This window comes from Filicampus tigris, chromosome 15 (assembly GCF_054856515.1).
Source record: "Filicampus tigris isolate MCC_2025a chromosome 15, RoL_Ftig_1.0, whole genome shotgun sequence".
NCBI classification, from domain to species: domain Eukaryota; kingdom Metazoa; phylum Chordata; class Actinopteri; order Syngnathiformes; family Syngnathidae; genus Filicampus; species Filicampus tigris.
Genome location: NC_141231.1, coordinates 10,526,995 through 10,539,064, shown reverse-complemented (window position 1 = coordinate 10,539,064; position 12,070 = coordinate 10,526,995). Strand labels below are relative to the sequence as shown.

The 12,070-nt window shown below is 36.5% G+C and overlaps 1 protein-coding gene and 1 long non-coding RNA gene across 7 annotated transcripts in view; one reads left to right on the top strand and one right to left on the bottom strand.

Annotated features, from left to right (window-relative positions):
* Positions 1–6,976, bottom strand: part of fcho2 (FCH and mu domain containing endocytic adaptor 2) — a 48,402-nt gene extending 41,426 nt beyond the window's left edge. For 3 of the 6 annotated variants that reach the window (XM_086053919.1, XM_086053920.1, XM_086053922.1), the window contains exon 1: positions 6,521–6,976. In XM_086053919.1, the coding sequence (XP_085910045.1) occupies positions 6,521–6,553 (33 nt within the window). In that variant the 5' untranslated portion in view covers positions 6,554–6,976. The remainder of the gene's footprint in view (positions 1–6,520) is intronic. The other 3 variants (XM_086053921.1, XM_086053923.1, XM_086053924.1) reach the window with 3 other exon arrangements.
* The window catches only part of LOC147135444 (uncharacterized), a 9,404-nt gene continuing 4,105 nt past the window's right edge, over positions 6,772–12,070 (top strand). The window contains exon 1 of the long non-coding RNA XR_015089879.1: positions 6,772–6,974. This is a non-coding gene — a long non-coding RNA (uncharacterized LOC147135444). The remainder of the gene's footprint in view (positions 6,975–12,070) is intronic.

Below are 12,070 nucleotides of genomic sequence, written 5' to 3'. Positions count from 1 at the left end.
GTTGTGTCCTGTCTTTTGCAACATGGTTTCTTGAAGTTTTTTTTGTTTGTTGTTTTGTGAGGAGTCTATTCAGGATAGGCACGTCTACCAAATCTCATGCTGGTAAGTGTAACTAGCTTCAGGGTTTGAATTCAAAAAAAAAAAAAAAAAAAAAGACAAACATCCAAACCAGTTTTGGAACACAATGAGTCTACACGGAGAGGAAGTGATGAAAGCAAGCAATGATGGGAAGCGAGCGCGACAAACAAACATGGTCACGTGGGGTGGCATATCAATGAAAACAGCAGAAACGCAAACACAAAGACAGGAAAAAGATTTCTGGGTGGTTCTGGCCGAGCAGGAGAACGAAATTACACAACTTTGCTGTGATGACTTTTTAATAGTCCAGACTGGGAACCTTAATGAAGTTTAGCGCTACCTCTAAGTCTCTTTCACACAACCTGTAGTCACTCGCTGTTGTGTATGAAAGGCACAGATGCGAAATATGAGGGTCAACGTGGACCTGCAGATTTCGGTGCTTGCCGCCCTGACCTGTTGAAAGCACTTGTTGCCATCTGACATGTACTTTATACGTCCCACCAGATGTCAGTACTGATGCCCCCATGCTTCAAATTATCTGATTATTGATTCTTCATTGGGCTATGTGTAAAAAGCACAGGAAAATAAATGCTCTTCCATTATTTTTTTTTTAATGATGAAATGTGTCACCCAATCAGCTGACGGCAAAGAACTCCGCCCAACACAGGTAGTGCATACAAATACTGATTAAGTCTGCAAGCTTATTTAGTCGTCCGACATTAGCTCTGTTGAAATATTTTTTTGTTGTTCTTAACACATTAATACATGACAAAATAAAACAATGACATTCAAAACCTACCTCATAAAAAAAAAGATTGATCATTTTCACTGATTTTGTCTCAGTTGTAAATGTAAATATTAAAGAACAGCGTATTGTAAAACAATCAAATGTTCTGCCCGTAACGTACAAATGTATTGTTGTAAATGCTACGTTTATTCATTATGCATTTTTAAAATTAATTCGCCGATTAATGGATTCTCAGAATTTTATCCCGCCAAATCTCGGCATCGGCCTGTACTTGAAGTTGGAATCAGTCTCAAAAAATGTAACGGTGCATCACCAGTAAAAAGTCATCGGAAAATAAATACTCAACTGCTCATAGCTGAGAAATCTAATCAAAGGGCAAGTCAGCAGAAAAAAAAAAAAGTTTTGTTCTGTTACTTGCTGTTGACTGAACATGACATCACGGCGCCTAAGGGCTCAACTTGCGAACGTCAAATAACGGGTGGATTTTTCTGCTTATTTCATATCCCAAAAAGACAGTATTAATCACAGTGCTGTGTTGACACTAGTGAGGGTGCACAGAACATATTATTGTAATGATTTTTTTTAATTACTTGACTCGCCTTCAAGTAGATTTAAAGAGCACCTGAAACAAAAATTATACTGAAAAGAGCAATAATACAACAACATACTCAATGGGTAATTGGTTCGGCAGAAGAGCCAAACTACAAAGTTGTACTTGAACATAATACCAGAAGCATGAAGGAATGCAATTTTTAATCTTCGTGGGTGAAAGAAAAACTTTATGGCCCGCCTGGCAGCCAAGTCAATGTGACATGAACAGAACTCCTCTCGCATGATGGTCCTGCGCGCTCAAAGCTCCTCTAATGTTCAGTTTAAGCATTTTTGACGAGGCCGTTTAAGGCCGTGTGCATCGATCGCGAGAAGGAACAGAATGTATCACAGGCAGGCTAAGTGGAGTTTTATTTGGTTGTTTCATGTCCAGCCAGCCGGCAAGTAGATGCAGGAATGTTCAGGTAAGTGCCGTGGAAAAACACCAGAGCCCAAACGGGATTTGCGCCCTTCTGGCGGCTTGTCTAGACTAGTGTTTCCCTTTATCGAGCCAAGGCACATAATTTACATGAAAACAAAAAAAAAATCTCACTGCACACCATCAAACAAAAATGTCACTAGTTTAAACAAGGTATTCTGATTAACATTGCGTTCGTGGAATAAGAATTAAGCAAACCAACGCATCCATCTTCATCCATCTCAGGCCGCTGACTTTGTCCTGTACCGCCCTCTGCCAACGATTGAAATTGACATTCGAGTGCCTTTGGGCTTGCACTGCGCATGTCACGGCTCACCAGTTGTCTGGGTTTGGTCGTGTGACATTCGCAATGCGAGCCCGAAGGCACTTTGCTGTCCAATTTTAGTTGAGAGCAGAGGGCCGTACAGGACATTAATAGCAGCGCCCTGAGGTGGATGAAAATGGACAGATTTGTCTGCGTAATTCTTCTTCCACAAACACAACAATCAGAATATCATGTTTCGACACATAGAACTTTTTATTCTAATTAACATTTTTACTTGACTTCCGCTTTAAAAGGTACACTGTTTAACACACAGGTTAGGTTAGACCTGTGATACTGTCGAAAGCCAGCGAATTTTCCCAATCGACTTTAGTGGTAATTTACACAAAGTCGGGAAAAAAATGCCCCAAAATGTTTTTTAAAAAGTCAGCCAGTGTGAAATGGTAGTGCTAACATCAAAATCACTGTTAACTCTGCAATAAAACCTGATGTTTGTAAAATCATCTTTCTTCCGGCTTTGTGTACGGGTCTTCCTCAAAATCGCCGGATCAACTTCTTGTGTATCATGTTGAGGTCCTTCTTTCTTTAGGAAAAAAAAATCAAATGTAAGGATTCATGATGTTTCTTAGAGTATTTTACTTTGTACTTTAACGACGTAACCCGATTGCACAAGCTCCGTTTGACCTTCCACTTGAGACGGCAATGTGATGAAATACATCCGTTGTTTTTGTGACGCGCTTCAAATGTACGATTCGCATCATTTGAGTTGTGCAACGAGTGTTTAGACACACACAACGCTGACAGCAGCAAGTGGCGTGCAAGTGGGGATGCGACCGTCGGCGTTGTCAGCGTCAACACTTATCAGGGATGGACAAACTTGCTTTTCCATGGTCCTGGAAGCTAAAGCTAAGCTAACCGGTGAAGCATTTGCAGGGTGTCAGGGTTGAACCCTGCCACAAATAGAGAACAAAAATGCAATTAAATGACCCCCTTGCATGCTAACGACATGCTGACACTACCTTAGAAGCCGGAAATATTCTCCAGTGGACGGATGTGTGAAAGGGAGAATTTAAGTGTTGAAAGCAATAATCGCTTTTGCCTTGTTACTGCTCAACAATGCCTACATTTCATGAAAATAAAGTTCGAAAGACTATCTTTTTGTTACTTGAGTTGAGACCTTAGGGCGCCGAACTAATTCCAGACAAAATTTGTGCCATCCTCGCTTGACCAGTTGCGTAGCTCGTACACGAGTCAAATTTATGACGGACGTTCAAAAGTAGATGTGAAGCGGTACTTAACAAAATAATCGCAGCAGAGTAATCGGCCGGCCAATTTCTTCGGCCAAATTATTATCTTTTTTTGTATCCAAGGGAAAACTTGTCGCACTGCTTCTGACGAAACTATCTGTGATTTCTATTTGTGTGTGCACTCTGGTTGATGATTTGCAGTCCAGTCAAAAGTAAACGGACGGGTCGTCGGGTGCCAGTGTGTGTGTGTGTGTGTGTAGTTGTGGGTGCGCTCAGCGCATGTTAAACACACAGCTGATCTTTGCCATCACTGGATTCTCTTGTGGCCGAGGCACAAAGGGCAGACTGACAGAGTCGCTCGGCTCCATTTGCATTTAGCTCAACACAGAGTCGGCTTCAGCGATTGCACCTTCAATTGACTCCAAAACCTAATACAGCAGACATAAAAGTCTAAACACTCCTGTTCAAATGTCAGGGTTTGTGATATAACTAACGAAAACCAAGATAAATCACTTCAAAACATTTTCCCCCAACCATTAATATGACCTATACCATGTGCAACTAAACTGATAAAAAATTAATGAATTTAAGAGGGGAAGTAAAAGTAAACAACTAAGATAATGTATTTGCAGAAGTGTGCACAACCTCAAATTACTGGAGATATGGCTGTTAAGAATCAACCAATCACATTCAAGCGCATGTTAAATAGGAGTCTGCACACACCAGCCACCATTTAAAGTGCCTCTGACTAATCCCAAATAAAGTTCAGAGGTTTTAAGAGGCTTTTCTTGACCTTTGCTTTCATGACTCGTAAAATTATGAGTTCTTAATTATGTTCGTAAAGGAGCTAACCAAAAATATTTTCTGTTTCTGTTGCAGAAACTAACCATACAACAATTACATCATCCAAAGAATACATATTTTCCTCACCGGCTGTTCATCAAAAACTGAATAAAAACATTCTAGAATCACATGTGGGGAGGCAGCGGATAAGCACAGCCAACGTCACAGCAAAGCGACGGCCCTGTTGTTGTAATGTAGAATTCCAGTCTAGGGGGTGACAGAATCATCTGTTATATAAAAAAATATATATATATTACATTATCCTCATTAAATAACAGCATTATTTTTCTTAAAATAAGGACTTTATCCTAAAAATAAAACGTCATCATAAAAATGACATTAAAATCTCCATAAAAATCACATCTATATCAAAGTTACAACTTCATACTCCATAAAATTATGACTTTCATTACCATCATAAAACTATGGCTTTTATTTCTTAACAAATACAACTTTACTGTCAAACACTGTAAAGTCGAGTGTTTATATGCCTCCTGAAGTTACAAACAAAAACAAGGATGTCATATTTGTCACGAAAAGGGACATTACAGAGGTGAAACAAAGTAAAAGTCTTGCATTAAATACATTTACCCAGCAAATTGATGGATAACTAGTTTTGAAATCAGAAGTGAAGGATAATAGTGCAGCATAGTGTATAGTTTTTGGTTCTATTTTAAAATGCACTAAACATTTACAGTTAAAAAAAATTAAGGCCACAGTATCGCCTTCAATCTCAATTACTCCATCATTCATAAACATGTCAGGAATGCTCGTACAAGGTACAAAGTTTACTACAAGTTGAACGTACTTTCATATTAACTCTCATTATTATTCTTTTGTGCATACTTTAAAGAATTGAAGCTGTAACCTACCAATGGTTATATAAGAGCCTGGAGCGTTTATGATTTACATATGATCCAATTAGTCGACTAATCGCGACTACTGTTTTAGTTGGATTAGTCGACTAGCAAAATAATAGTTTGTGGAAGGCCTACTGTCTTGACACACTTGCATCAAACATCATTGCATTTGTGGATGGCTACAGCACCACAATAGCGCACAGAGACAAGCGCGGCAGAAATTTAAATCTAATTGGGGCTTGAGTGAATCGTTACACCCCTATTTATTACACATGACAATTTTGGTATAGATTTTAGTGAGGATCATGGAAGGTGACACATGATTTGCTTTCGCGAGCCACACAAAATGATATGGCAGGCCGGATCTCGATACTCCTGGCCTTCACCATGCTAACATTGTATCTAGCTTTTTTGTTCACCTAATAACATATTTGCTTAAGTCATATTTGACTGTTTCCAGAAAAAAAACGTTTTACACAATTTTAGGCTAATTCGATTTGATCACAGTAAGCTGACATAAGAATAACAGGCCCTTATGCTATTGGCCTAACTTTTTGGAATTTGTTCAAAGCCAACATGTTTGAACATGGTATAAATGTGACTAATCAGCTGTGTAAAAGCATCAACCTATTATTTTTGAAGCATCACTCCCACACAAACTTGCATTTTAATGACTATTGGTTGCTGCCTAAAAATGTAAATTTAAAAGGACTGCTAAGTGTATTTGTCATAAGCCTTACTTGCCTCCAATGAAATCATGCCCTTAACTACTTTGCCTTTCAGAGCACGAAGGCTACTTATATACAAGAATATAAGCATAAATGTTAAAATATTGATATGACTTCAAAGTGTCAGGGCTCTACTTGTTTGAGCTAGCATAGCCACGTCAAATCATGTTCGTGTTGAAACGACCTTTGCGCAGGAAAAATACGACATTGCACGCCATAAAACAGTGGCTTGAAGAATAAACGATGACAGTTATAAGACTGTTTAAAAAAACTGAGAAATAGTACGTTTCAAAAGCATCGGGGAACTTTCTAAACATCTGGCCTCTCACTGAAATTTCACGGAAGAAAAATGACGCGAAAAGCCCCCCCAGAGAGGCTATGGATTGACAATCGTGGTAGCCAATGGCCTCCTCGGAAGGAGCGGCAAGTGTTCCACACAGGCCATAACGGCCAATCGGCAACAGCAAATGAAACGGGGGGCCGTACATTTTGGGATTTTCAAGATAGGTGGGCTCTTGCTTTCCCTTCAAAGGCCCTACCAAATTCCGGCATTTTCTAAATAACATATAATAGCGATAATAACATTTGAAAAACTAGCGATGGAGGGGTATTTTAAATAGGGAAAAAACGTTTTTTTTTTTTTGCAAACCAATTTTAGACGAACAAAACGAGACGAGAAGGAGCCAAAGACCCGGTGTAAACACCCCCGAAATGAGAGACAGCCTACCCAGAAATTGTCTACGAAGTAGGGCGTAATCATCTTGTTCTCGTCGTCCTCTTCGCCGACGACACTTCAGGAGAAACTTTAGTTTTTCGTAAAAAAAAAAAACAAAAAAAGAAAAGAAAAAAGGCCAAATTCATCCACAACGAGCTCTCGCTTAGTTCCTGTCGTGCACTGCTTCGTTTCTTTCTTTCCCCCGCCCCGTCTCGTCCCGTCGGGATTCGCCTCCTTAGCTTCCCCTCTTCTGCCCCCTTTTTTTCCTCCCTCCACAGCCAACAAAACTCCACCTCCCTGCCCGCCCGGTCGCTCGGTCGGTTGTCCAAGTTGCCTCACACTACTGCCCGTCGGCCAACAAACAACGAGTGGAGCCGATCGGCGGAGCCAAACAGGACGAAACAGCGCTGCCAATGGCGGACGGGAAAGCAGGCAAACAGAAACCCGGTAAAGGCGAAATGAAAAGGTGCGTTCAGTGACGTTCAGGAAAATTTGGTATGCGTTCAGGGACATTACGAAAAGCGTAAAACTACAACGCTAGTGTCAGTGAAATCACGACTTTACTGTCGTAAAATTACGACTCAATTCTCGTAAAATTACGTCGTCATTTTGTTAAAATTAAATGACTACTTTATTCTCTTTCTGCACAACTATATTTTAAATCGTTTTTGATTGAAAAGATGCGAGTCCCGAATTCAAACGATTTTGCCATTCAAATCGCTTTTTTGTCACACTCCTGATGATGACATTACGTGAATGACTAAACCAGTGACAAACGAAAACTATTAATAAAGGACACATAAAAAAACAAACAAAAAAACGATTTATTGGAACAATGTACAGTTTCAAGCAACGGTAACCGGTCACACACCCATCACTATGTCGTCTTACAAATATTACAAAAACAGTACAATATACACTGTATATTCTTTGCATGATTCAAAATATTTGGTGGCCCCAAAATTATTATTACTAACTATTTTATTTCAGCAGCTCATTAAAAAAGTATGGCGCGCATAATGTGTTTCCCCCTAAAAAGTGGCAAATTCAAATTTATTGATTTGTATGTATCTCAGCAGCTCATTTAAAAAAAATACAAGGCATATGGTCAAAATCAAGGGTGGGCATAGTAAGGTCCGCTTCATGCTTGTTACATTAATTTTAATTGTTATTTTCCCAGCAATCAAGTGGTTCATTCATTTAGCTCATTAAATAATTACTTAATCGTAAATAATAACATAGTAATAAAATTTTAAAAAATCAGCTGTATATTTAACTGTTAAAATATTTTATTAAATTGGTTATTTATAATTAAATTAATATATTTTTATGATGTGGAGTAAATTTGTCAGTTTTAACAACCAAAAGTGGCACTCGGGCAAAAAAGGTTGCCCACCCCTGGTTCAAATAAACAATTTTTGACAATTTGTCCCTGGATGGCAGTGGCACATTAAAAAAACAATACAATTCAATTAATAAAGCTTCGTACATATTAAACACGTTTTTTTTTCTCCTCCATTTAATACAACTTTTAGTATCATCACGTTTGACATGAAATACATGCATGTTGCCAATCGCAGTTGTGTGCAAAGATAGGGGAAAATTATTTCAGGTAATATCCAACTTTTTATGAAATGACAACACTCTTGTCAAATTATGACATCATTCTTATAAAATTGTGACTATTCCTGTAAAATTGCGATTTTGTTTTTGTTCAATTACACGACTGCATTCACGGAACAACTTCATTATCTTTAAAAGGCAATTTAATGACAGCTTTATTCTCATAAAATTACAATATCGAAATGTAGGGTTTTATTTTCTGAAAATTATGACCATTATTGCAAGGTAAAGGTCATCTCTGAAAATTATGGCTTTATTTTTGTAAAATTATTACTTAATTTTCACGAAATTCTCACGTGAATGAAAAATTACGATTTTATCATGAAAACAAGTTTTGATATTTGCTCTCTTTTACCTATATTGGTCAAAGGACAGCTTTATTCTCAAAACACTGCAAGTATGTAATGTAAGATCATGACTTATCATCAATATTAAGGTTTAATTCTCAGCAAAATTGCAAGTTTACGCTAGTCAAATTTAAATTAAAAATGTATTCTCATTAAATGACAACTTTATCATAAAGTGGTGGCTTTGGGATCATGAAAGTATGACTAGATAATTGTCTATTACTATTCTACTATTCTGAAAAATTACGACTATTTTCATAGTTTTGTAAAGTTCCAACAGTGTATTTCACTTAATGTATCATATTATACCAAATTAATTTCATAACAACCATTAACCATAAATTTCATTTTTGTTCAATTATAACCATTTTCTCAAAATAATGGCTTTAAACTCAGAACATTTCAACTATTATGTAATATTACATATTTATTCTCATTAATAATCACTTAGCAGAATATTACTCCTTCTTTCTCAAGTGAGAAATTTGTTGTAAAAAGCCACCTTCTATTAAAAGTACAACTATATTATTGTAAAACTATATCTTTCTTGTAGAATCAGAACTACTCTCGTAAATGTATGGCTTTATGCTTGTAAAATTACAGAATAAGTATCAATTTGATAACTATTTCTGAAAAATTCCGGCTTTATTTCCCTAATATTTTTACTTTAGTTTTGTAGTTCAAACTTCATGCATTTGGCCACATGGTCGCTCAGTAATTTATTACAGTTGAGCTCAACCGTTTTAACGTCAGGGGTCAACAGCTTTCTACAATTGGGTGGCTAATGAGAACGTTTAAGAAATTACTTTTGACAAAATATGTGCGAGTTCCTAATTTCAATTGTGTGCACAGAAAAGGGGAGTGAAAGGGGGTCGGGCTCCAAAAAACAAAACCAGCAAACACAGATGACCTGAGGATCACATGTAGAAAACGCATATTCAAGTAGTAAAACCACCATGACAAACACACACACAAAGACACACACAATCAATCAAGCAGCATCCACAACACTCGGAATGTGACAGACAAAAAGTGACATACACGCGAGGATTGGCCTAAATATTACCTAGCGTGCTATTATGAACCTCTAAAGTCCGATGCTGATTTTTTAATTTGGCAAAATCTGCCATTTTTTTCCTTTTTTACACAATACAACACAACAAAGAAACATTCCCCTGGCCCAAAAAAAAGAACAAATTTGGAAAGAAAAAATTCGACCAATTTTTCTCCCTGTCGTAAAGTAAATGCTATAGTACAAAGCATTATAAAACTGTCAAACTGCCTGTAATTCATATTTTTATTGTTGTAAGCGTTATGGGACAAAAAAATAATAATTTACTCATTACATACATTTTTTCAATTAATCAGCCGATTAATCAGTTATCTGAATTTTACTCTGCCAAATTGGCATCTGCTTAAAAAAAGCCATATCGGTCGAGCCCTATTTTAGAGTCCAGCTACACTTAGCTGACTTTCAGCCAAAGAAGTGAGGGTTACCCTGGACTATTCGCTAGTCAATTACAAGACACTATTATTATTATTATATCATTATTATCCTTATTATTTTATATTTAATACTATATACTTATTTACTCGTACATATTTTGTATTGCTTTGCCTTTCACTTGTACGGACCCCAGGAAGATTAGCTCTTGTAGATTGCGAGAGCTAATGGGGATCCAATAACAACAACTATCAACAAACCAATCAACTTAACAAATTTGCCAAAGGTTCCGAGTCAAATATTAGTATTTTCGGGCTTGCATGACATTTAAGAACGTTAAAATGTTACTAAAAAAGTCTCTGTCATGTCTCAACTAACACTAAATGGTCCATACCTTAAAAAAAAAATCACTACCAAAATTGCATGAAAATATATGCTTCAAAAGGCATCCCTTCTAACGTTGAATGGTCGCATTTTCAAATGAAAAAATTGTAACTAAAATTGTCAACACAAAAAAATCTACAAAAGTTGACTTATTTTTCACGCTTGTATAAACTGTAACATTTAAGTATGTTAAAATTTTACGATTACTTACTGTATGATCGCATCTTAAAAAAAAACAAAAAACAAAAATTGTCCACAAAATTTGCAAATTATTTTCACGTTTGTATATAGTATTTAAGAACGTTAATTCATACTAAAAAGATTCAGTCAAGTCTCAGCTTACACCGAATGGTCGTACCTTCAAATTTAAAAAAATCTAACCACAATTGTATGCATTTTTCTTTTTTTTCACTCTTGGAAGACCATTAAGACCAACAAAAATGTTCCTAAGGGTTTTAAAATGGCGACAATTCGAAAATGAGGAAAACATTTTATCAAATACGAACATTGTCCCATGTTGGACTTTAGAGGTTCTACTAAATATATATGTTTTTTTGTCACAAAATGAAGAAAATCTAATGACTTTTTTTTGTTCTTGCATGAAAATTGAAAGCAGCATCACTTCACATAATAAACTCCAATTGCCAGGGTTAAAATACTTCAAATTTTACTCTGGCCAGCAGAGGGAGGAAGCGGGGAAACAAAAACAATGATTGTTGATTCCAAATCGTCACAGAATACATTCAGGCTGTTTAAAATACATCAACTTTCACAGTATTTCCAAACCAAGGATGGGCAGGGGGGAAACACTCCAGCAAAATCACGTCATATGAAGTCCCAGTGTTTTAAGACATTTTCCTAACCGCCCCCCCACCCACTATACACCGTTATTACCCCGCTAAATTCGAGGGGCCACCGACATGCATGAGACGAGAGTAAACAGCCCTACACACATACGCGCACACACAAAACAAAAAAACAATAATCCTCAATGTCATGCACAAGACACGACAACTAAGATCAGACAACATGAAAGAAGCTTCGGGAAGAAGCCACGTTACATCGTTATTATTATTTTTGTTTTTACACAATTCACCAAATCTCTCACCCTCTTCTGGAACACTGGCATAAAGTCGGAATAGTACAAGAAAAGTAATATTTTTATGGGAAAAAAAAGTCCTTTTTCAAAACAGATCTCAAGGCTAAAAATGGTAATTTTCACAAAAACGTCAAATCTATTATAAAAAGGGATATCGTAGCACTCTGAAATGTTCATATAAAATGACAACTTTTTCCCATAAATTTGTGACAATCTTATAAAATTCGGACATTGTAAAATTAGGACTTCATTGCTGAAAATTACGGCTTTAATTTCCTGCAATTCCAACATTTTTTTTTCACTATGGCTTTATTTTTACATGAAATTACGACTTTTCTCTCATAAAATTAGAACTTTAGTACTATTGCGATTGTTTTCATGAAATTAATTACTTTTCGTAAAATTACTGCTTTATTTTTGTTTTGTCAAATTCTTGTGAAATCAAGCCATCTTTTATTTCTCTCATTTTTATAACATTTAAAACTACAGTATTCACTCAAATTACAATTTAACTCTTGCAAAATTATGGCTTAATTTCATTTAATTTCTTTCCAATTTTGTTATAAAAATGTGACTATCCTCAAACAATTACGACTATTCTAGAACAGTTCATGTTAAAATACGACCATGTTCATAAAATTGAGACACAAAATTATGGTTTGATC